Consider the following 27,072-nt stretch of genomic DNA (forward strand, 5'->3'; position numbering starts at 1 on the left):
ACTACAGCCGAATTTAGTATTGTAGATATTTGTCTTTAGACTCTATATCGTTTGCAGAAACCACTTCTCACTATCCGTTATCATTTTCTTTATATATCGACAAACGTTGAAATCGGAAATGGCTAATTTGAAGCAATTCCGGTTTGAGTAGAAGGTTAACGGAGGAAATAAAATATATTCTTTGGATACTGAATTAATTGCAAAAGACCACATCTTGAAGCATTTACTATTTCTATTAGGCGGAAATTGGAAATTGAAACCGGAAGTAATAGTAAATTTCAACCATTTATAATTTCGGTAGAATATTTTGTGTACCCATGATGTTGACTCTAGATGATAACTCGTTTTCAAAAAATCAGTTCTCGCTATGTTACCGTTTTATGCTATGACGATGAAAGTTGAAACTGTTGTTAAAACCGGAAGTAATAATAAATTTAAACCATTTTCAATTTTAGTAGAGATTGTGAATGACCATGATGTGTTGCCTATACACGCGCAATCGTTTACAAAAAAAACACCAAAAAAACGTTTTCATCTATGGGTTAAATGTTAGAACCGGAAATTGCTAATTTGAACCACTTCTGGGTTCAATATAAAGTTAACGGATGAGATGGAACCTATTCTATTCATTGGATGAAGAATCAATAGCAGAAAACCATTTCTCTATACAGGGGCGAATCCAGGACCGACTTCTGGGGGGGCGGTGGGTTGTCATAATGCTTACTTTTAAGGGTTCCAAACTCTGGGATGGATTTTATTTATATATAAAAAATAAGAAAGTTTCCTCTTCTGGGGGGGGCGATCGGGACAATCGCCCCTCCCCCTAGGATCCGCCCCTGTCTCTATATCACTTTCTGTCTTTGCTTTGGTATCTGTCAACAGACACACGGATGAAACCACTCTATAGCATTTCCGACTTTATGCACAGCACCGTTTGGTAGTTTAAAAACTGTCTTTGGTTCCATAAATATTATTAACACTAACATATCAATGATACTCTTGTGTATGATTCAAAAAGTTAGCCGTGAAATTTAATCTAGATTGGAAGTAGTTGTGGAAAGGCCTCTTGCTATAACAGATTTGTGGGTGTTCAGATAAAACCAACATAATTTTTCTATTTCACAACGGGTGAGTAATGCATAGGTCATTTCTACTGTATATCAACTTCACGGACCAAAGCGACTTGTGACTTGATGTGAAACCATTTGTTAGTTCTTCAAGGTCAATAACAACAAAATAGCTAATACTAGCACTACACGCGACCCATTACTTCGATAGAAGAGGCAGATTCAATAGACGTGTTTACGTATAAAAGAAGCCCTCCGGCACTTAGGCTGGGTGGAAGCAACAACATTCTATGCGAAAAAATGCGGTTTGTTCTATCTGTTCGAGTTTGCTTGTGTGTCTGTCTGTGTGCGGCCTGGGGATCAGACGAGTTGACAAAAAGTTACTAAATTTTAATAACGGATATTTTTGTCCAGGCCCCAGACCAGGACCAAGTGGTTTTTATTTTAAAAAATCGAACCAGGGGTCTCAGGGGAGGGGGACGTTTACCGAGACATGTAATAATATTAGAAAATTGCCGATATTTCTGTCGAATTTATAGTTTTCACGGTCACTGAGATCAATGGTGACACTTCAATTAGCGATGACTTTCAAAATCAGCTACCATTGCGTGCGGGCCGGGGTCACCGGGAGGGGGAGATGTACAGAAACACGTAAAAATAATCCAAAATGACCTATATTAGTATCAAATCCTTAGTTTTCACGGTCGCTGAGATGAATGGTGATTCTTCCAGAGGCGTTGAATTCTAAATACAGCTCCCATCGCTTGAGAGCCAGAGGCGTTCTTTTTAAATTTTGAACCAGGGGGTCTCAAGGGGCGTTTCCCGCGATATGTAAAAGTAGTAGACAATTACCGATATATTTTCGTTTCGTTGTTCAGTTTGTTTACATAGATATTTTATCTGACCCATGCGAAAAGTGGTTATTTTCAGCTAGTTATTATTAAATGCAAGAAATAAATTATTAATAATATACAGGGTGGCCCAAAAGTACGTATACAGTACCGTACTGATCAGCTCATTGCATTTTATATAATTTCTTATTTTTATCCATCAGGTAAACTTAGTTTCTTTATTATTTGTTCTTAATATGTTTTACTTACATCTTAAGCTCAGAAGAGCCGAAGCAAATAAACTCATACACTAGAATGTTACAGTTGATCAATACAGAGGTGTATGCCTACGTTTGGACTACGTGAACAAATAGGAGTGCATTTTGAAAGAAAGAAACGAAAATGTAAACATACATAACCGTATTTGACTTTACATAATCTATCCTAAACCGCGGTCACTAATCTAAGATAATGTAGGAAAAAATACAAGAAAGTAATTAATAATAATAATAAATATGAACATATAAAAATATATTTTGAAAGAAAAAAGTTCCCCTGGCAGAACTTGTTTACTCCAGACGCCGAAACGTTAACCAGAGTTGGAGTGGGTGAGTGGGTCGGTGGGTCGAGTTTTCTGAGTGGGACGTGGATCAACAGCATGTGACCCACCACCCACCGTGACCCACTGCGACAAATCACCCACCATGACCCACTCTGCTCACTGCTTTGTAAACAGCATTTTATGAACAGCATATTTTTTTCACCCTCGACTCTAGCCATAGAAAGTAAAAACTAAAAAGAAGAAGAACATTGAAGAAGCAGTTGAAGTTAAATTTATATCATGGCAGTCACGGTGGTTCTTATCAAGGACTGCCTAATATCAATATTAGGCAGTCAACTAATATCGATCGTTTTCGATTATTTTTAGAAATCAATCCTATATATAGAAAATGCCCCTCCCCCCAACAAAAGGGAGTTTTAAAAAATGATATTGAGATTAGGGCCTAACTATGTATATGCCAAATGTCATTTCAGTTGACTTTGCAATTTGATGATCACACATACATAGTTATATTAAATTTTTATATAATAATTCATACATTATAGGTGATTCAAAATAAAACAAGTAGTTAGCTCCTCTAAAAACTCTCAGGCTGTGTCTGAAAAGTCAAGAAGTAAGTCCTATTGCTATTATTACAATTGCAAATATGATCAATTTCCTAAAGTTCTGCAAGAGTGCCTGAAGTTCTTTGTTCAATAGAAACAAATGAAAAAGAAGAAAAAAGAAGTCCTTGAAAGTAAAACGTAGACAAATTCACCAGAGCTCAAAAGAAGCTGTCTACAATGCACTGAGCAGAATGGGTTGGTGAGTCACAGTAGTTCGGTGGGTAAGCGTGGGTCAGAACGGATTGTTTTGTCAAAGTGGGTCACGGTGGGTTGTGTGTCGCAGTGAGTCATATCCTGTTGACCCACAACCCACTTAAAAATCTTAATCCAATTGACCCACTGACACTCCATTATTTCAGTCATTTTTACCGAAATCTAGAACATCAACATTTTCGATTACTTTCCAAAATTGGCCCTGTAGTGGCGGAACGGTCAGTGAGTAGTGGTTGTGCCTATTAAATCCTTTTCTCAGAATCACAATATCTACAACATATCACAGTTTCAGTCATTTTTACCGAAATCTAGAATATCACCATCTTTGGTTACTTTCAAGTGGCCTGGTTGTGGCCAAATGGTCAGTAATTATTGGTTAGACCCATTAGGACATTTTCTCAGAATCACAATATCTAAAACATATCACAGTTTCAGTCATTTTTACCTAAATGCAGAACATCACCATTTTAGCTTACATTCAAAAAAGTCATCTCGTAGTGTCCAAACGGTCAGTGATTATTGGCTGTGCCCATTAAGACTTTCTCTCAGAATCACAATATCTACAACATATCACAGTTTCAGTCATTTTTACTGAAATCCAGGACATCAACATTTTCGGTTACTTTCAAGAAAGTGGCCTGTAATGGCCAAACGGAAATTGATTAGTGTGTGTGCCCATTAAGACCTTTTCTCGGAATCACAAGATTTACAACATATCACAGTTTCAGACACTTCTGTCGAAATCCAGAACATCACCATGTTCCGTTATTTCAAGAAAGTGGCCCGGTAGTGGCCAAACGGTCAGTAATTATTAGTTGTGCCCATTAAGACATTTTCTCAGAATCACAATATCTACAACATATCACAGTTTCAGTCATTTTAAGCGAAATCCAGAAAATCAACATATTCGATTACTTTCCAAAAAGTGGCCCTGTAGTGGCCAAACGTTGAGTGATTAATGGTTGTGCCCTTTTCTCAGAATCACAAGATCTACAACATATCACAGTTTTATTTTTTTGAACTCCAGAACATCATCTTCGATTACTTTCAAGAAAGTGGCCTGGTTGTGGCCAAAGGTCAGTGATTAGTTTGTGTGCCCATGGAGACCTTACAAGATCTAAAACATATCACTTTTCAGTCATTTGTACCTAAATCCAGAACATCACCATGTTCCGTTACTTTAAAAAAGTGGCCCTGTAACGGCCAAACTGTCAGTGATGAGTGGGTATGCCCATTCAGACCTTTCCTCGGAATCACAAGATCTACAACATATCACATTTCCAGTCATTTTTACCGAAATCCAGAACATCAACATTTTCGATTACTATCCAAAAAGTGGCCCTGTAGTGGCCAAACGGTTACTGATTAGGTGTTGTACCATTTTCTCAGAATTACAAGATCTACAACATATCACAGTTTCTGTCATTTTTACCGAAATCCAGAACATCACCATCCTCGCTTACTTTCAAGAAAGTGGCCTGGTTGTGGCCAAACGGTCAGTGATTAGTGGGTGTGCCCATTGAGACCTTTTCTCGGAATCTCAAGATCTACAACATATCACAGTTTCAGTTATTTTTTTAAGAAATCCAGAACATCACCATGTTCCGTTACTTTCAAAAAAAGTGGCCCTGTAGTATCGAAACGATCAGTGATTAGTGGTTGTGCCTATTAAATCCTTTTCTCAGGATCACAATATCTACAACTTATCACAGTTTCAGTCATTTTTACCGAAATCCAGAAAATCAACAATTTCGATTACTTTCCAAAATTGGCCCTGTAGTGGTGAAACGGTCAGTGAGTAGTGGTTGTGCCTATTAAATCCTTTTCTCAGAATCACAATATCTACAACATATCACAGTTTCAGTCATTTTTACCGAAATCTAGAATGTCACCATCTTTGGTTACTTTCAATTGGCCTGCTTGTCGCTAAACGCTCAGTAATTTTTTGGTTGTTCCCATTAGGACATTTTCTTATAATCACAATATCTACAACATCTCACAGTTTTAGTCTTTTTACATAATTCCAGAACATCATTTTAGCTTCCTTTAAAAAATGTGGTCTCGTAGTGTTCAAACCGCCAGTGATTATTGGCTGTACCCATTAAGACTTTTTCTCAGAATCACAATATCTACAACGTATCACAGTTTCAGTCATTTTTACCGAAATCCAGGCCATCAATATTTTCGGTTCTTTCAAGAAAGCGGCCTGCTTCTGGCCAATGGTCAGCGATTAGTGGTTGTGCCTATTAGGACCTTCCCTCAGAATCAGCAATCTACAACATATCACAGTTTCGGTCATTTTTACCGAAATCCAGGACATCAACATTTTCGGTTACTTTCAAGATAGTGGCCTGTAATGGGCAAACGGAAACTGAGTAGTATGTGTGACTATTGAGACTTTTTCTCGGAATCAGGGGGCCGCGGTGGCTCAGTGGTAGAGCGTTCACCTGTGGTGCTTGGGGTCCCGGGTTCGATCCCAGCCCCCGCCACGTGAACTTTGTGGTGGACAAACACCGTGTGCGTGGGTTTTCTCGGGGTTATCCCGTTTCCTCCCACTCTCTTCATTCCACCATTTCATTCATTACTCATCATCACCGTCTCCTTTAGCCTAACCGGCATAAGCGTGGGACGTAAAACTCAAAGATTTCATTTCATTTTCACTTTTTTCTCGGAATCACAAGATCTACAACATATCACACTTTCAGCCATTTCTATCGAAATCCAGAACATCATTATGTTCCGTTATTTCAAGAAAGTGGCCCGGTAGTGGCCAAATGGTCAGTCATTATTGGTTGTGCCCATTAGGACATTTTCTCAGAATCACAAGATCTACAACATATCACAGTTTCAGTAATTTGTACCGAAATCCAGAACATCACAATCTTCGGTTACTTTCAAGAAAGTGGCCTGGTTGTTGCCAAACGGTCAGTGATTAGTGGGTGTGCCCATTGAGACCTTTTCTCGGAATCAGAAGATCTACAACATATCACAGTTTCAATCATTTTTACCGAAATCCAGAACATCACCATGTTCCGTTACTTTCAAAAAAGTGCCCTCATAGTGTCCAAACGGCCAGTGATTATTGGCTGTGCCCATTAAGACTTTTTCTCACAATCACAATGGTTACAACATATCGCAATTTCAGTCAATTTTACCGAAATACAGGGCATTAATATTTTCGGTTACTTTCAAGAAAGTGGCCTAGTTGTGGCCAAAGGTCAGTGACTAATGGTTGTGCCTATTAAGACCTTTTCTTAGAATCACCACATCTACAACATTTCACAGTTTCAGTCATTTTTACCGAAATCCAGAACATCACCATGTTCTGTTAAATTCAAAAAAGTCGCCCTGTAGTGGCCAAAGGTCAATGATTAATGGTTGTGCCTATTAAGACTTTTTCTTAGAATCACCACATCTACAACATATCACAGTTTCAGTCATTTTTACCGAAATCCAGAACATCACCATGTTCCGTTACTTTCAAAAAAGTGGCCTAACGGTCAGTAATTATTGGTTGTGCCCATTAGGACATTTTCTCAGAATCACAATATCTAAAACATATCACAGTTTTAGTCATTTTAAAAAGAAATCAAGAACATCGCCATCTTCGGTTACTTTCAAAATAGTGGCCTCGTGGTGGGCAAACGATCAGTGATTAGTGGTTGTGCTCATTAAGACCTTTTCTCAGAATCACAATATCTACAAAATATCACAGTTTCAGTGATTTTACCGAAATCCAGAACATGGCCATCTTCGGTTACTTTCAAGAAAGTGGCCTCGTTGTGGCCAAACGGTCATTGATTAGTGTTTGTGCCCATTAAGACCTTTTCTCAGAATTACCACATCTACAATATATCACAGTTTCAGTCATTTTACCGAAATCCAGAAAGTGGCTATCTTCGGTTACTTTCAAAATAGTGGCCTCGTGGTGGCCAAACGATCAGTGATTAGTGGTTATGCTCATTAAGACCTTTTCTCAGAATCACAATATCTACAAAATATCACAGTTTCAGTGATTTTACCTAAACCCAGAACATGGCCATCTTCGGTTACTTTCAAGAAAGTGGCATCATTGTGGCCAAACGGTCATTGATTAGTGTTTGTGCCCATTAAGACCTTTTCTCAGAATCTCAATATCTACAACATATCACCGTTTCAAGCAATTGCTATGAAATCCAAAATAACGTTAAGTTCTGCTGGTGGCAAAAATGTGGCTCTGTAGTTACCAAACGGTCAGTGATTGGTGGTTGTGCTTATTGAGACTTTTTCTCAAGACCACAACATCTACAACATGAAGAAGGATATGCTAGATATCCGAAACAGTTACAAATTATAATTTAAAATAAAGTAAAGTTTTAAGCTTTGGTCAGTGTCTCTTTTGTTAAAAGAATTAATCCAAAGCCATGGATAGTCTTACTATCTACAACACATCACAGTTTTAGTGATTTTCATTGAAATCCAGAATATCACTATGTTTGGCAGATTTCAAAAAAGTAGCCCTGTAGTGGCCAAATATCAGCGTTTGGTGGTTATGGCCATTAGGACCTTTTCGGAATCACAATATCTACAACATCACGGTTTTAGTATTTTTGTCCAAAATCTCGAATGTCGTTTTCTTCGGCTTTTTTTAAGAAAGTGGCCTCATGGTGGCCAAACGGCCAACGATTTTTGGTTGTGTCCATTGAGACTTTTTCTCTGGAACATAATATCTACAACATAACACGGTTCCAAGCAATTCCAACGAAATCCAATTTCCATAAAGATTGTTCGGAGTCCTTTCTCATTTCGAAGGAGCATTGCCTCTGCAAAACTTCTCTGTAAAAAAACTTCAAACCCGTATTTTGTACTTTGAAGTCATCTTTGCATCGGCAGAGTATCGTTCCTTTAATTTGGTCCTTTTAAATCAAAGGTACCCTTTTTTAAAAGGGTCCCTTTGCCTCCTTTAACCTGTTCTCCGAAAGAAACAAAAAAAAAACATGTGTGCATTTATTTTTGGTCTAGTATATATGTGCCAAGTTTGAAGAAAATCAGATGAATAGAAATCCTAGTGAAGCTATCTCCTTTATAGTTTCACTTTTTGGACTTGACAAGTCGTTTGTCCCGAAGTCCTCAATTTCTTTATTACCTCCAATTGCATTGTAAATAAATGCACTTGCTAATTTGCAATATTATATACTGTAATTTCTTAGCCGATACAACGATACAATTTTCTGTTCCCGAAAAACAAGAAAGCACCCGTCAAAAGCAATTCCTCGAACTTTCCCCTAGAATTTATCATAAGAAAGTTTTTTGTTCCTCTCTCTCAGAGATTTGCATCCCTTTTACCTTTAGGGCCACTCATTGACAAAAGGTACTCACATGACCGCTATATACAGACATGCTCTTAGGTAGGTCAGAGATTGGGAAAGTAGACGATTTTTAATAATAATAATAATAATAATAATAATAATAATAATAATAATAATAATAATAATTATTATTATTATTATTATTATTATTATTATTATAACAATTAGGTTTACAACTAGGGTCCCATCTCTTTATCTTGTATGAGAGTCCCGCTAGTGAGCTAAGCCATTGGTGTTCCTTATTCTGTGTTTCTCTTTCTGTGTCGTGTGGATGTTTGTTTTGGGGTGTTAGGCTTTTATATTAAACCTTTACATTATATAATCTTTTTCTTTTTTACGAGATTTTCTTTTGGAAAAGGAAAGAAACTGCTTTCCTCTTATGTGTGTTTCTTGCCATTCACCTTGTTTGAACTGCTTAGGTAAGATGATTTTGTAACTTTTATGTCATCCATTGTCATCACGATAATAAAATGGTAAGTCTTAACAATTTATTTTATTCTCTTATTTGCAGTTTGCCACACTGATATATTTGTAACAAAATTGAGGTTTGGTCCAACGCCTTTCGAATGTGCAACCAACCCAAGCGCTGAGCTTTTTGGGTTGCCTGCTATTGCAGGAAAGGGAGGATTGCAGGTAGTAATGCACTTTTGGAGTCGTGTATACAACAATCCCTATTAAATTCACTTTTAAATTGTGTTTGAATCATTGAAATTAGTTAAAAGTTAACCATACTACAATATAATGTTTGATCATTCATTTAAAAGAAAAAAAATCACACACTCTCTCTGTCTTAACCACATGCAATCACTACATCTAATTGGTATAATTGGTGCTTGGACTACAATAGAAATAACCCTCGCACTCGCACTATTTTGTGCCCACCTGTTAAGATTAAGTATTCTCGCAAAAGAAACTAATTAAAAATTCTCACAAAAATCTAGAGGGTCTCAAGTACACAGGATGAGACTAACAACTATTTATTATGCTGCCATCTAGGAGTAGGAAAGCAGCGTTTGACCCCAGTTTGAACGAGTACAGAATACACGCCCTTATGACGCTCTGTGAAGATCCCATATTCACTCTGTCCTTACGCACGTTCACGGTGTAACTGAACTGCCACAACCAGGTAGTATGTTGGATATATCCACACCAACAATTGGCCTTCGCCTTATCTCTATCCGCATTTAACTCACGGTGTGAGGGCCAATGGAACACAAAGCTCATCAGAAAGCGAGAAAACCTTCTTAGTTTTCTTTATATTTAAAAGGTTTATATTATTAATTTAGTTTAAAGGTTTACTTAAATTTTAATATATATATATATATTGTAAAATCTCTTGAAAAATGCGAGGGGAAAATTTTATCCTCTACCCTTGGTACTACATGTAGCGGATACGGGCCTGATAATTAAAGGGTTAATTTAACTGAGTTTTCATTAAATTAATTCCTCTGTACTTTTGAAACTATTTTCATTAATTTTCTGGAATTTTACCTACTGCTTTGGTTCAAAACTTCTTTGAAAGTATCCTTTGCAAGGGCGCCCATATTATGGTTTCCAAGGGGGGCAAGTATACGCGACATTTCAAATATAGGTTCAAATTTTGTTGTAACTAATATAAAAATTCAATTGGATTTTCGATATTTCGAAGTACAATTTCCTCTAGGGGGGGGCGAGCACCCCACCTTGCTCAACCTGATGGGCGCCCTTGATCCTTTGATTATTTTTCTTAGGATGGATAAATACTTTTTCGTATTTTACTTTTTTATATGTTTTATTTGATTTGGTCGAGTCTTTCTATCTCTATGTTCTTTATGCTTTTCAAATTCTAAATCACTTGAGTACTATATCTTTTAGTTAAATATGTTCACATACGTTATTAAGCATAGTGATCATTCCAGCACAACAATGAGATACGCGACACTTGTTATATTTACCTCCTTAAACGGTTTCTAGGACTTTTGTATGAAGGGTTTCTTTCTGTACTGGAAATGTAGGATATTACGATGTTCGAGAAAGATAAGTTTATATATGCAGTTTACTCAAGTAAAATTAACTAATTCACTGAATTAATTCTGAGTGAACCTTTTAAATGCTATCTTTAACAACATTCTGCTGGAATGTAATTTTCAGACGGCTATTTTTGTCCTTTTCTCTCTTTATACGTAATCAAATTTAAAAGACTGGACATTTTAACAACATGTCCAGGGAATTATTTTACTTATTTAGCTTTAATTTTATTTGGTTCTGATTAAGTTTCTAGTCTTAAGTTTTATACGTGTTTTACTAGTTTACTTTCCTAGCATACTCTGGTACTCTTTGTCAGGAAAGGAAATATACTGTACATATCTTTTTTGAGTCTGGCATTCCTACGCTCTAACGGTAAAGAATATGAATAAGAATATTCAGACAATTCAGAGGAATATGTCTGAATAAGACATTGAAGAGGGACTCGAAGCGAATACGAATAGTGTATGGTGTAAATAAAGAACGACACCAGAAGAGAAATCCAGAATCAGCTGGTAAAGTTGTCAAGGTAGGAACATAAAATATAAATGCGAACAAATATGCCAAAAACTAAACACTTACCAACTTGGGTAGTGGCTAAGACGCTAGATTATAAATCTAAAGGACGTGAGTTCGAATCCACTCCTAGGAGTATTTTTTTAATATTTGTTAATTATGCATACAACACATGAGAGATGGTAAAAGAGAGCGTATTACCCGTTTAATATGTTAAGTGAAAACGAGGTAAAAATTTCAGTGACATTTATTAGACTAGAAAGCAGGTATATCTAATCAGGGGTATGTATCAAATGGCGGTGATCGGAAAAACGAAATTTTCTCGTATTTCGTACATGTAAATTCCTACAATAGCAAATGTTTTCAGAAATATGCTTATTGTAGAGACCATCGTGCCAGAAATGCCACAAAATTTCTATCACTATTGCTGATCATCACCCTCTGAGACGACAGAAGCCCTCAGTTCGAAAGTTTCCCCCTCTTCCGCTCTCTGTATATATATGCATACGGAGAGAGAAGTAGTTAAAGAGAGAGTGATGGTCCAGGAACTGAGAGTGGGATGCCCTCCTTCAAATCGACGAGATGAGAAATAGACGCTTATATAATAAGAGTCCCAAATACAAACAGCTATAAAACATCGAACTGATTATTGTGAGCATTATACTAAACTATCCGTTCTCCTAAGGTTCCAAGATCTGAACCACATACCACTCATATCCCGAATGCCAAAACTTTGTGATTCACACAACTCTCCCTCTACCCAAAGTGTACTGTGCAAACAATCACAAGTTTTGGGATAATGGTTTGAGGCCAAAATATTAAGCTATATAAATACCTTCTAATATATTCCTATTTAGTTATTTCTTCCTACATTCATTCATACAGTTTTAACACAGTGTATGTAACAATCTTGTTCATACACCTTTTTTTTACTGGAATAGAACTTTACCGAACTAAGAAAATAATATACCAAGTGGTAAAAAATCTAAACAAACCCAGGGCAGTGAAAAATATGTAGTAATTCCTTTCTTAACAAAAATTAAACAAGAAAAACAAAAAAAAATTCTAGTCACCTCCGAAGATTTATCTCTTCCGAACAACAGTCTCGATTTAGTTTATTGTGGATATAACATTATAATTCGCACAGATAGGATGAACACGTTATAGTTGAGTTGATTTTGAGTTTAACGTCAAGTTCAGTTGCAAGGATATATGAGACAGGGACCTAGTGATTAACGTGGAATCCGAACCACATGAGCTACCGCCGGGAATCGATCCCGGGACTCCCACGGCAAATGAACACTTTAGAGCTTAAACGGTTCATTGCGTCAATCGGGTGATCTGGGTTAGCTTTCGGTTCATCACTCCGTCGAAGATTCGAATCCATAGTGACCCGCTGATTAGATTGAGACTCGGTAACCCGAAGGATAAGAAAAAGATTTTACTTATTTCCTTGTGTTGAAACAGTATTTCTTTTAGAGTTGACTAGGACTGGAAGTGTTGTCCTCAAAGCACGAAAAACACGACGCCGAAATTCCCAGTTAACTAGATTTTCCAGACCGGGTGGATCGGGTTCTGGCTCGATTTTAACTCTGGAACACGCACATGCACATTAAGTGTGTGTGTAAGATTTTTTTGTCTGTGAGAGAGAAAGAGAAAGAGAGAGAGAGAGAAGATAAAGATGCAAAGACATGATAGAGAAACGTCAAGAGAGACAGAGAGAGAAAGACGAATATAAATAGAAAACATACTTATCATTTCAGTGTTTGATGAAAAACACACACTGTTTACTCGGATTCTCGACAGTGATGCCTTGGCGTAAGTTCTCCAATCGTAGATAGATATGTGTTTGCAGCCATTATTTTATACGAAAATATGATACTGCCTGACGGGGAATCGAAGCGAGATTTTCCATTTGGAGATAGAGCACAATACCTATACTCCTCCGATTGCTCTACCTAAAGTTTGTTTAACAAATGTTGTAATGTTCCTTTCTGAGAACGATAACACGAAAAGTGTATACTGATGATCAATGAAGTGTTTTGAATATATTATTAAACGGGTAATACTCTCACTTTTACCACTTCTCTTATGCTGTATGCATTGTTGACAAATATTAAAAAATACTCCTAGGAGTGTTTTCGAACTGATTCCCTTTGGATTTATAATCTAGCGTTTTAACTTCTGCACCAAGATCGCTGCTTGGTAACTGTTCAGTTGTCTGCATATTTGTTCGCATTTGTATTTTATGTTCCCACTTCGACAATTTTTACTATTTTTCCTTCATTTATCAGCTATTCTGGATTTCTTTTTAGATGTCGTCCTTTATTTATACCATGCACTACTCATATTCACAGTTTGTGAGCCACTTGAATGTGTTTTTCAGTTTAGGCTTTTTCTCCTTATCTTTCACTACATTTTTGATTGATTTCATTCTCATATTCTCCACGGTTAGAGCGCAGGTATGCTAGACTCAAAAAAGAGATGCACATTTACTTTCCTGACAGAGAGTACTTTACAAAGTACGGTATGTCCTGTTTTGTACACCATATATTCACGGCACTCAAATATAAATTACTATTGTTATTGGTATACTAAGGGGTAAAAGTGAGGGAAACGTCGTCTTCCTTCTTCCGGAAAATATGTGTTGCGTCACACCACTTTCTAGAAAATACAATAGGCAAGGGTAGGTAAAGGGGACGGCGTGATGTCATGCGGCCCCCCTAACTTTTCAGATCCACTTTTACCCCTGGATACTTACCAGAAAGCATGTCACCAAAATTTTGACGATAGATACGTTCAGTTTAAATGAATGTTGTAGCACAACTGCAGACATATCATACAACATAATAATGCCTGTGTGAGGAGATCCTATTTTATGGATGATATCCATATTCAATATGCTTCTTCTTATATACATAATAGGATCGAATTCAGCTGGGTTACTTGGCATTCGACCTATTGCCACAGCACAACCATCAGCAGTCATTTTCTTCATGAGAAACGCCATGCTAAAAAAGAAGCTCTTAAAATTAAATTAAAGATCAGTATCACACAAGCTTTCATTGAAATAGAATTTAATTCGAAATATGCTAAATTTTCTACGTAATGTAGTACATAATGTAGATAAATTTCTTTGGTTACCTATACGTATCCAACATGACAAGATTGAAATTAACTTTTGACAATGAATTTCAAAATGAATTTAGCTAAATTTGGAGAACTATGTTCAATTTAATCTATTTATTGCTGTTTTTAGTTGTCAAGAAAGACCTTTTGTATTCGATTCTACAATATCCGGAAAATTATCATATATGACAGTCAAAAGAATGCAATGGCTATCATACTTTTTCACTCATTCTTTCCCTTTAACTTTCTAATAAAAATGAATCAGGACTCACTATTATTTAATAGTATTGTTGTACTTTCTGGAAACTATTGCCAGAACACAAATACTGGTGCTGTCATGTAAATAGCATGAAAAATTGCATAAAATTTCATTGTAACCTTTACGAACACACAGAAGCCAGCGGTATTGGAACGGATGGAGTATATTAAGGCATTCTATGTACCACCTTGGTTGATGGATACGTGACCCAGCTAAAACCTGACTAGGCGTCGCTAAACGTGAAAGTCAGTGTACAAGAGATCTATGTTAGAGATGGTCTTTTTCGAAAACTGTTTTTCTGTTTTTGGATATTTCATTTTTCGATTTTTCGTTTTTCGTTTTTCTGAAAAATTTTTCGTTTCGTTTTTCGAAAATTTATTCCTTTTCCGTTTTCCAAAATTTTTTCGTTTCTCGATGATTTTTCGTTTTGCGATAGTTTTCCATTTCTCGATGATTTTTCGTTTTTCGAAAAGTGTTTGAAATTTGTGGAATAATAATGTGAGAGGAAACGGGAGTACCGCAACCAAACCCACGGACACGATGTTGTCTGCCACGAACTTACTTGGCTAGGGTATTCCATGCAGAAGAGGTAAGCGTTCTACCACTGAGCCCCCGTGCCCCTTTGCGTTTGGATTTAATGAAAGAATATTTGTATAATGCCTACTATTGACGAAACTCACCCAAATAAGACGAAAATTAGTATGGTTATAGACGGCGATGTATTTACTACCCACGTTATATACTCTACTATGTGGGATTTCGGTTCCAGAGTTATTGCTAATCAAATTTGAGTTTTAATTTAGTTATATCAAGAAATTTCACTACAACGCACTTGATTAAACTCAAATGATTGTGAAGAATGTTGGTATGATCGTAAATATTGACGAACTTGGTATGCATAGAAGCTCAGTATAAAATATTATAGTGTACAGACTGTTTGTTCCCGGATTATTAGCCATTAATGTTAGGTTTGGAATCATTGAAATCAAGAAATTTCATTAAAGCGTGAAAGACGGAACTCATTAAATTTTTATCAAACTTGGCATGGTGGTAGATCTTGAGGAGCTTAGTAACTATAAAAGTAACAAAGAAAGTCGCTTTTTCACCCAACACCTTCGAACATCAATATGTCAAATAAGACGTACATGAAAGATCAAACCTAGTCCCAATCAGCACCGAAGGCCTTCTGCCAACGTTCTGGAAGGGCATGGATTACATCGCGGTAGAAATTGAAGGCCGCGAAGTGAAGAAGGTATCAAGTGCATTTTGCACGTCTACTGAGGATTTGAACTGGCATCCTCTAAGGTGATTGTCCAAGGAATGGAACAGATGATAATCGGACCGGAAGTATCGGACCCGTACAATATACGGGGAGTATGGCGGATGCAATAGTGTTTCCCATCCAAGGCGTAGAATAGTGCCCCGGGTCATCGCAGCCACGTGGGGCTTAGCGTTGTCCTGCAACAGGAGGACTCCTTTGGAATTCACAAGTCCTGGCTAGAGAGTTGTCAGTTTTTCTTTTCTTGAACACGGCTCAACCGCTGACAGTACACAGTTTCATTGATGCTCTGACAAGCTGGCAGCAGTTCTCGATGCATGATACACCGAGCAGTCCCTCAAACACACAGGAGAACCTTCTTCTGGTGCAGTGCTGGTTTCGGCTGTTCTGTAAGCGGTTCATGGGATGCTAACCAATATTTACGGAACCGCGGAGCTTCGTGCAGGACCCATTTCTCATCACATTTCAACACTATGCACAAATGGCACCCCGTCCAAAATCCATTGATATAACCATATTATCGATAGAAATCATTTAATCGTGACTTAAATTTGTACAGTTACAGACTTTAACATTTTGAATATACATGGTTAATATTATGAAGTATGGGCTTTTGGTTCTCAAAATATTACAGAAAATTTGGGTTTGAACTTGGATAACGTTGATATGGTCGTAGACGTTGATATGGTACGCGTGTGAGCTCAGCACGAAAGATTGTGATGTACAGATCTTTGGTTCCCGGTTCTTGAGGGATATAAATTAGAAAGAATAATTATCAAATGTATACAGTGTAAAATTTATATTTTACAGAATATTAAAATAGAATTATTTACTATAGTACGGAAGGTATAACGCCGTTGGCTTCCCGCAAAAAGTTGTAGTGACCTTTATGGGAAGTGGCCAGCTTGGCTACTAGTGGCACGCTGAGCGCAGTACACGGTTGGTGGTGATTGGCTACCCTCTTACCACATCCCCAGTGACGAACAGGTCCAAGCGCGGGAAGCCAACGACGTTACGTCTTCTAGACTATAACAGCTATTACACTAGTCAATAAGAGTTTGGCACAGAAATGAAAATACCTGATTCTAATAGAACTTTTCACGTAGAATTCGAATCTGCAATCAGTTTTTCTCCATCACCCTCAGTTTCCCCGTGACAGAGGGATTTTCGGGAAATTTTCCATTTTTTTGTACCTGTAGCTTAGGTACCTTTAGGTATATAAACACGCAAGTTGTATTGTATGTTGGCTTGATTTATACTTAGTAAGTCCTCTAAGTTTCATGAGAATCGCATTATTCTTTCTAGAGAAATAAACATATTTATATAAAAATATGCTATGTGTACAGTTTATTTTACCATATTCATTAGAGCAGACAAAATCACATATAACTTCCACGAAAATTACAATATAAGCACGGTTTATACCTCATTGGACTTCCAATAAGACCTATTTTCAATGATGTGTACACCATGTCGCCGTTTTTTGTATGAGGGAATTTCTAGAGGGATTTTGTACGAAATTCCCTCCAAAAAGTAGTTTATAAGATTTTTTGTCTCAACTTACTATTTGTACATAGTGATAAAGAAACAGGAACTGCACTAAAACATAGTTTTATGTCTACTTAATAAATAATGTTAATTTCATGTGAATCGCATTATTGTGTCTAGAGATATAAACTATTGTGTCTATTTATAGATAATAAAGAATATACTATGCAAGACTTTTACCAAACAGAAAAACCTAACGTTGTCGTATTATTGTCGGCACATAGATGGATACTCAAACACAAGCACAAATACACGCATGCTTTCTGTCTAAAAGAAGTCACTTTTTAATATTTTGATCTGGCAACAATGGATAAAAAAAAATATGACTCACGTAGCCTGATGACTGTTAGTAGCGTTCAGTGACGGTCCAAGCTGGACGTATTTTAGATGTGGCCGCGCGTAACTTGAAGTGTTTGTATATTGTGGAGTACGAATAGATTGTCTTGTCTGGTGATATACTGAGTTTGATTACGTTTGTGCTGCTTCCAAGGGCGCCCATCAGGGGGCAAGGTGGGGCCTCGCCCACCTAAGAGGAAATCGTACTTGAGAATATTGAAAGCCCAATAAAATGTTTACATTAGTTATAGCGAAATTGGAAACTATATTTGAAACTTCGCTTATATTTGCATCCCCCTTGCAAACCATAACATCGGCGCGCTTGGCTGCTTCATGTTTGATGGAGTGTAGATTCGTGTTTGTATGTGTATGTCATACCTTACATACAGGATACAAGATGCCGAGGAAGTGTGTAAATCACCCGGATAATTTCTGTTATGTATGTGGAGAGCTGACATTTAAATCGCAACGTCGATGTTTTACTCCACTTGTGAGGAAGTGTTATCAGTTATATTTTTGTTGCTGTGTAGGAGACCAAGATAAAGAATTGGGCTCCTCACTACATTTGTTGTAGTTGCGTGAAACGTCTAACTGGGTGAACGAAACATGAACTTCGCAGTACCGATGATCTGGAGGGACCAAAATCATTCTTCAGACTGCTAAAGTGCTGCCAAAATGTCTTGAGCCGTGGCAAAAATGCGAACTAAAACTCACCCTCGACACACCCACGCGTTGAGCCAATAAGGGTTCAGCTGTTGCTAAGCGAGAGACCCTCAGCGAAAGGGAGTGGAATTCCTTCAGCCGATAGCAGCGCTCGGAACGGAAGACTAGGTGTCAAGTCAATGTGGTACATTTATACTTTTGTATGACATTGACAAAAGGAATAACCAGTAAATCTAAGCACACAGTACAGTACCCTAATTTGCCATCAGAAATTAGGCCAGTTGCACACAGTGCAGAATTACCTGTACCAGTACCTCCTGCTCATCTTACGGTAAATGAGGATTACGTACTTGAGGCAACTACTGAAGTTCCAAATGAAGGAGTTCCTACTTATGTAGGAAACACATCTACATTGGATCTCCATCTGATAACTCAGGGTAAACTAAATGGCCTCGTACGGGATTTAAAACTCTCCAAGATACAGACAGAACTTCTTGCTTCTAGAATTAAAGGCTGGAATCTGCTCCATCGTGCAACTAAAGTGTGTTTTTTTCGAAACCGTCATACAGAGTTTCAAAACTACTATTCTCAAGAAAATGATTTAGTGTATTGTAATAATGTCTGTGCTGTGATGGATACACTCGGACGTGTACATATAAGTACAGATTGGAGATCGTTTATTGACTCTTCCAAAACTAGTTTTAAGGCTGTCCTTTTGCACAATGGTAACAAATTTCCTTCAGTGCCTTTCGCTTATGCAACTAATATGAAGGAAACCTATGAAAACATCAAAATAGTGTTAGAAAGAATTCAGTATGAGAAATACAAGTGGACCGTTTGCTGTGATTTGAAAGTTATTTCTTTGTTAATGGGTTTGCAGCTTGATTATACGAAATATTGCTGTTTCCTCTGCGAATGGGACAGCAGAGACAAAGCGGAACATTACATCAAGAAGGAATGGCCAAAGCGTGTATTAACTCCTGGACAGAAGTATGTTTATTCCTCACTGGTGAGCCCCGACAAGATAATTCTACCTCCTCTTCACGTAAAGTTGGGGCTCTTCAAAGACTTTGTTAAGGCAATGGACAAAAGTAATGCAGGATTTTGTTACCTCAAGGACAAATTTCCTCGAGTTAGTGACGCTAAAATCAAGGAAGAGATTTTTGTAGGAAAGATGTTTGATTTGTGACCAAAAATTTGAGGATCTCTTAACTCCGGTTGAGAAAGCAGCTTGGTGTTCATTTAAATGTTTAACAGAGAATTTTTAGGAAACCAGAAAGCCCCAAATTACGGTGAAATTGTGAGTGATTTCCTGCAATCATTCAAAGAAATGGGTTGCAACATGTCCCTTAAAGTTCACTTTCTAGACTCCCACCTGGATTTATTTCCTGAAAACCTTGGTGCTGTTAGTGATGAGCATGGGGAACGTTTCATCAGGACATTTCCTCCATGGAGAAGAGATACCAGGGACAGTGGAGTTCACAAATGCTAGCTAATTACAAATGCTAGCTGTTGGACACTCAAAAGAAGCCAAACACAGAAGAAAGTCAACAACTACAAAATTTTAGTTAAGGTAAGTAAGTGTTCATTTATTAAGAAGATACCGCTCACTTCTTTTGTATTATTTATTAAGTAGACATAAAATTATGTTCTAGTGCAGTTCCTGTTCCTGTATCACTATATACAAATAGCACGTTAAGACAAAAAAATCTTATAAATTACTTTTTGGAGGGAGAGCTCCTTCGTGGCTAAGCGGTTAGCGTACGCGCCTTTGGCGTGGGAGACCCGGGTTCGATTCCCGGCGGGAGCTCATGTGGTTCGGATTCCACGTTAATCAGTAGGTCCACATCTCATATAGCCTCGCTGCTGAAAGGGACGCTAAACTAAAATCAACTCAACTTTTTGGAGGGAATTTCCCACAAAATCCCTTTAGACATTCCCTCATACAAAAAATGGTGACACGGTGTATACATCATTGAAAATATGTTTTATTTCAAATCCAATGAGGCATAAACCGTGCTTATATTATAATTTTCGTGGGGAATTATATGTGATTTTATCTGCACTAATGAATGTGGTAAAATTAACAGTACATATACCATATTTTTATATAAACATGTTTATTTCTCTACAAAGAATAATGCGATTCTTATGAAACTTAGAGGGCTTACTAAGTATAAATCAAGCTAACATACAATATAATTTGTGTGTTTATATACGTAAGGGTACCCGAGCTGCAGTACAAAAATTTTAAAAAAGAAAAAAGAAAAAGAAAAAAAAGAAATTTGAGAGCAAATTTCTCGAAAATCCCTCCGTCACGGAGAAACTGAGGGTCATGGAGAAACACTGATTGCAGATTAGAATTCTACGTCAAAAGTTCTATTATTGCGACGTATTTTCTTCAGTTTACCAGAGAAAAAGTATTTTTTTGTCGACTAGTGTTATTGATGTGTTATCGGCAATATATTTTATAATGTAAAAACAAAAGACTAACAAATTACCGAAAAGAAGATTCCTATATAAAGTGATCATGATAGTATCAAGCAACTCTGTAATAACTTGATTTTAACAAAATATGAAACATAAACTATATGTACTGATACTGATTCTAAGGAATCCTCAGTAAGATCTCCCTTAATTTCTCTTATTTTCTATAACTAACTGACACAGTATCAAAAACAATTTGGGTGTTTCAAAAATAGGTAATTTAAGACTAACAAAATACTATTGAATGGTGTATTTGTTCTAAAATGATGCTGAAATAGCTTCAAGAGCTTAAAGATGCTTATGAATTGTCACGCTATGCTACTAGTTTATATTAAAAGGGCAATTAGAAGATAAATGTCTTCCATTTTGTAATATTTATTAGAACCACCACCTAAGAAGATATTGATATAAAAACAAATGATGTATGCAGGATAATAATATATAACACAAGTAATATAGTGGAAAGAAAAGCACCAAGGGGAAGTCCTTGGTTCCCTCGTGTGTGTCCTTTAATGTTTTGTGGTCCTTCCTTCACTCAAATTAAGTCATGTAATATTCAACTGCACAAAGCATACTCACAAACGTCCTTCAATGGATGCCAGTCCTGGTAGCCACATCTTGGATTTTTCTGCGTTCTCAGTTCCTGTACGACGTGAATTCGATACACCTAACTACACAATTGTCGGGTGTAGGTAGAATGATATTTTTTTGCTTAAAACGCTAGTTTTTATATTGTCACAAAACTGTTTTGGAATTTAGAAAGGCACTTTGTGGGCTTTTTTGATGATGAGTTTTTTTTTTTTTTTACTTTCTTCCAAAGTAGTCACCTTAAAAGTGCTGTTTTCATTTTCTGTAGATAGATTAAATTGTTATTTTGTTCTTCACAAAGGAGACGTCACTGATTGTATGCAAGTCTAATAATTTTTAAAACTTTTCATTGTTTAATGTTTTTGGGAATATAATAGTTCTAAAGATGTTTAATATACGGTAGAACCAAGGGCGCCGATCCTGGGAGGCCGAGGGGGCCCGAGTCCCTCAGAAGTTCATGAGCGTTCCCTTATTGTATTTGTGACTATACAATATTTGGCATAATTTGACTGCAATTTGTCTTAAAATCTTCATATATATATATATATATATATATATATATATATATATATATATATATATATATATATATATATATATATCTTCTGCATCTGAATGCCCCCCCCAAAAAAATTTACAGAGAAATCGGCGCCCTTGGGTAGAACAGAGAACTAAGTATCTAACTATAATAATCTTATAGGGTTGGAAAGACAGGACGTGAAATGCTATCTTCGGATTATGAAACTATAAGGTATGTGCAGGTAAATAAAATATATCCTGTGTATTTCTACACATAACAATATAGTAATAACTAAAACTGTACAAGATCTCTAATCTAATCGACATCTCTAATAAAGCAACTATATTATGCAAATGGATTATATCTGTAATTTTTTATATATTGTAAAAAAATAATCCATTGCTAAAATCTATTTGGATTACAAGAAACGAAAGCTTGCACTCAAAATGAGTTAAGGCTTGAACAATACAGTTAATTAACAACAGAGGCAGAAAAATGTAATATTGTACTCATTACTAATTAGAAATAGAAAAAATGTCAATGATAAGCATTTAGTTACTTACTGTGATTTAATTTCATCACTTACAACTGGATAAAGGTGAGATGAATTGTCGAACCATTCATGTGATATTCCACGAAGAGTAAAGTTAAGATCCAACTTCTTCTTTGCTCTTTCTAGACTATTCTTACTCTGTCTTATGTATGATAAGATGATACAGTCTTCTGTAATAAATTATCATACTTAAAGTAATTAATTTGAATTATTATGTTATGCTTTTATTTTGATATTTTTCTTTGTATTCATTTTTACTTGTATTTTACACATGTTTATTGGCATTTACTTTTGGACAATCATATCATGTTATTATTTGAAATAGAATGTTAGTTTTAATGACAACTTACAGAGAACTACGTATAAAGAACTGCAAAGTCATCTCAGGTTTGCATACTATGAGAAATATCCAAATATCTACCTGTTTATAATGAGAGTAATTATTTAATGAAATATTGCAAATAATAATTGACTCAGTTCAACAAATCGCTACTTACCTTTCATCGACGAATAAGGTGAGAAAAGTACTCTTCTGGCAATTAAAATTGCAGCAACAGGGAGGAGGGATCTCATGGATCTGACCTTTGCAGAATGCGTAGAACACCGAAGGACAGCAAAATTATTAGCTCTCTATTAAAAACAAATCAAATACCTAGCTGTGTATAAGTTTGTAGTTACATTATGTGAATGTGTTTTGTTTGATGGTAGTGTTAATGACAATAGAAATATTCAGACTTGTCGACGAGGAATGTTTCAAAAACAAGTGCACATTTCCGCCTCTTGATATAAAAAAAAAAAAAAAAAAAAAAATCTGTATTACGTCAATTGTGCATACATTCTTCTTAGAAATTGTGGCCTTGTTGGACGGAATACACTATTTCAAATATTAACATTGTTGCCGATTATTGAATAAAAACCATTGCTGTCACGTGTATTTCGTTACTGTCAGGAGTATCATAGTTTTATTTTAGAGGTATAGTTGCTTCAGCACTACTTGTTCGCACTTGATACCCTACTGAGAATTTTTGTACCCAGAACATTGCATATAATCAGCCGAATTGCATGTCATTTGTTTACTATATTGAACTTCAATTTGTCTATAGTATTATTATAATAATATTCGTGTGCGCATTCACAATGCGGCAGAGGCATGTGTTTTGTATCTAAACAACGGTTTAGCTTGTTTCTCGATTCCGTTCCTATCTACGCTTGATACGCATCAGTATATTACCAAATTATATTCTCACCGCTGAGGTGTTGAAAGAAAATACGTAAAAAATTAACGAAGATAAAAGAGCTAATGTAGAGGAGTCGCTACAAATTAATTTTCTTTAACGAGGACGATTACTAAACATCACCTACTGATTGAAATCCAGATTATTTTCCAATAGAGTAACTTCCAATAAACCTTTTGTTATTGTTAATTATTCCATATCGGACTCCCGAAGAAAACTCATCGAAACAACTTATTGACCGTGCCAATAGCGACTACTCTCAATCATGACTCCGTTTTCTTTCATTTAGAAATAGGAAAGAAAGAGAAGAAAGTAGAAGGGTAAAAGAAGGAGGTAGGTAAAGAAGAAAGAAAAGAAATAGGGTATTTTAATGAGAAACAGATTACTGGATAATTCCGGAAATATAGTAAAAGGTCGGGAAAGTCGTTGAAAGATGAATCATTCTAAATGTTATTAACAACTAATCAATTTTGGAATGCTTCGGAATAGACACATGTTCCCTCATACCACCCAGACCTAGCTCCAGGCACCACGATCATGGGGTTGCCCAGACCTAGACCTGGAAATGAGAAAAGTGAAATTTAATTCTTTGTAAAGTTATTCCAACCGGTGATTGATAACTATCCAGCATCTGAACTCTGTCCTCTAGGATCGACCACACATATGAATTAGCCAAGAGGGAAAAAAAAATCAAACTTATTAACTCAATATAAATTTATGTATCGCATCAATAAAAGTCTCAACTTCCTGGAAGAAAGATGTCGTATTTAGGCTTATCCTGCTATTTTTGCTTCACTCCTTGAGCCGATTTAAACCGTTAGTGACGGTCCTTCATGACCTAGGTTATTTACCTTAACACATATATTAAAACATGACACATATATTACAGATGTTAATATGACAAATGATATCACTAAAATTGCTTATATTAAATCTATCATGCATTCACTCGCTCACTCACTCAGGACAGTGTATATATGGTTAAAGGAAACCAACTAACTACAAGGGTACAAATAGTTTATTACATTCATAGTGAAAAAAGAAAGACAAACATATAATTATGAAGAAAATATTAAAAGTACAAGTTCTTGGTTATATATTAATAGAGTACATAGTATTAAATTTTAGTAAGTTTTTATATATTCAATCATATTGACAAATGAAAAAGAAAGAAAAACAAAAAGTAAATAATTACACGTATCATATCTTAGGCATGCTAAAGCAAAATGATGATTTGCGACATACGCAAAAGAAAAAAACTTATTTCACTTAAAAAAAAATTGGACGAAGAGGAAAGAAAAAAAAACTTTTTGGTGTATTAGAACTTATATGAGTCTCTACCTCACGTCGAGATATTAAAATATTAATAATTTCGAGCGTCCAAATCACAACTCACGCACTAGTCGTAGTGTCCAAAACGTTTCGCTCCATTTAACTTAGTTTGTGGTCATTTATATATATCTCTATATGTATATATATATATCTATTGGTTTACAAAACCATTCGTCGTCTATATTTGGTTTGTAACTGGTAACAGTTTATATCTGCAATCGCACACTGCTACGTCTATACCCATCTAGGGATTTCGAGAAAATAACTTTCACTAGAGGAAGTTTCTCCTCTTAGACGGTCTATTTCCAAATTTATTAATCGAATAATTTCAAGTTATTTATCCAACACTGGGACACTTCACGAGACCTTTCATTAGGATCACTTTCGTATATGTTTATACATGGTTCGGATTAAAAAAAAAATGATCTTCCACAGGTGTACGGAGTATGATGGTTCAAATTGAGGATTAAAAAAAACTGGTCAAGTCACAGGATACACATGTAGGTGAGAAGGATTCAAGGTGCACTTTCCACAATGGTTTTAGGTTAATTGTCCAGGGATAATATTTGTTATGATGGGGGTTACGTTTAGACCTGCCGATATTTTTTCAATGCATGCCATTATATAATTACAGAGGTTATCACTTACATTGATTCAGAAGAAAAGGAAAATTACTTAAGTGCACGGCGGTATTCTTAACAAAATCTACATTCTTAAATTCGTCGGAAGACTTCTGGTAAACTATAGCAACCAATACACGTCTAGGGGGGACAGACACGAGCGCTCTTACATATATTCATAATACATTTAATATCATACTTTTACTTTAACATCATATTCACATACTAATTACACATATATTTCGAAGTATTTATTTCTCTCTATATATATATATATTTATAATAAATGCGCACACATTTAAATTAATCACCCCAACAATAAAATTTTTCAAGGTTGCAACATTGTCCAAGAAAACAAATGACTTCCAACATTACATTTGGAAACAAATTAACTTTTATCTGATACCGCGCGTCTATAAATTTTTAACTTTTATATAATCAATTCGTGTTTAAATCATAAAGGAAAAAAAAACTTTGTGAGGCAGGCACGTAACACAGAGCATTTCTAGATATAACTAGGTAAATCAAAATACAATTTCTGGGCCCAGGTTAACTACAAGGTAATTGAAAACCAAAACAGAAAGGAAAGTGACCAATGGATTAAAAAGAAACTTAAGAGGAACGACGGTGAAAGAACGTAATCGAAGTGTCGTCAAATACTAAGTCTTTGTTCATTTCAGCGATAGGTCAAAATGTGATGGAGGACCCAATCATTATCTACTCCATTCATGAATCGTGTCTTGCAACGTCTCAGCTGGTAATTTCAGATCAGAGTTGTACGTTAAATAAATCGTAAGCAACAAGTTCAAACTCTTGGGGGGGGAAGGTTGAAAAAATTAAAAAAAACTTGAAGAAATGAAGACAGAGAGAGAGAGATAGAGAAGAAGGAAGACGAAGAATAGGGGCGCCAAAGACTTAAGTGAGAAATAACTAACGCTACAAAGTTAGAAGTCGAATTTCGCTCTCAACAAAATCCATAGCCAAAATATTCTTAACATGCCAGAAAGGGTGGTCTACTCAAATACGTAGACTCAAGGGGCGTCCTGCTGCCAAGGATGCAAGTTCTGTGTCCATCAGATCCCAATCCCACAAGAGTTGGCTTGTAAGATTGAAATCCGATCCCCGTATCCGGCCCAGACCAGCAGGATAAAAGGAGAGGGGGAAAGGGACCAGGTAACTGCGTCCCCAATTTTGAAATCTCTAAGTAAAAAAAATATTCGACCCCTTAGAAAAACTAAGAAGGTTCGAGGACAGTAATGAAACTAGAATAGAAGTATTATCTAAGATATCCCTAACTAATGATTTGCCGAAATAAAAAAAAATTAAATAAACTGAATTTTGGATCGGTGATTTCTATTGCCAAACTTCACCGATAGCT

At 36.2% G+C, this 27,072-nt stretch overlaps 1 protein-coding gene across 1 annotated transcript in view; it reads right to left on the bottom strand.

Moving 5' to 3' along the window:
* Positions 1 to 22,673, bottom strand: part of LOC145692364 (uncharacterized) — a 64,555-nt gene extending 41,882 nt beyond the window's left edge. The window contains exons 1-2 of the mRNA XM_081767662.1: positions 22,518 to 22,673; positions 13,907 to 14,156 (exon numbers count right to left, since the gene is read on the bottom strand). Of these exons, the coding sequence (XP_081623788.1) occupies positions 13,907 to 14,155 (249 nt within the window). The 5' untranslated portion in view covers position 14,156; positions 22,518 to 22,673. The remainder of the gene's footprint in view (positions 1 to 13,906; positions 14,157 to 22,517) is intronic.
* Positions 22,674 to 27,072: the final 4,399 nt, after the last annotated feature.

This window comes from Thermobia domestica, chromosome 8 (genome assembly GCF_964235325.1).
Source record: "Thermobia domestica chromosome 8, izTheDome1.hap1.1, whole genome shotgun sequence".
NCBI classification, from domain to species: domain Eukaryota; kingdom Metazoa; phylum Arthropoda; class Insecta; order Zygentoma; family Lepismatidae; genus Thermobia; species Thermobia domestica.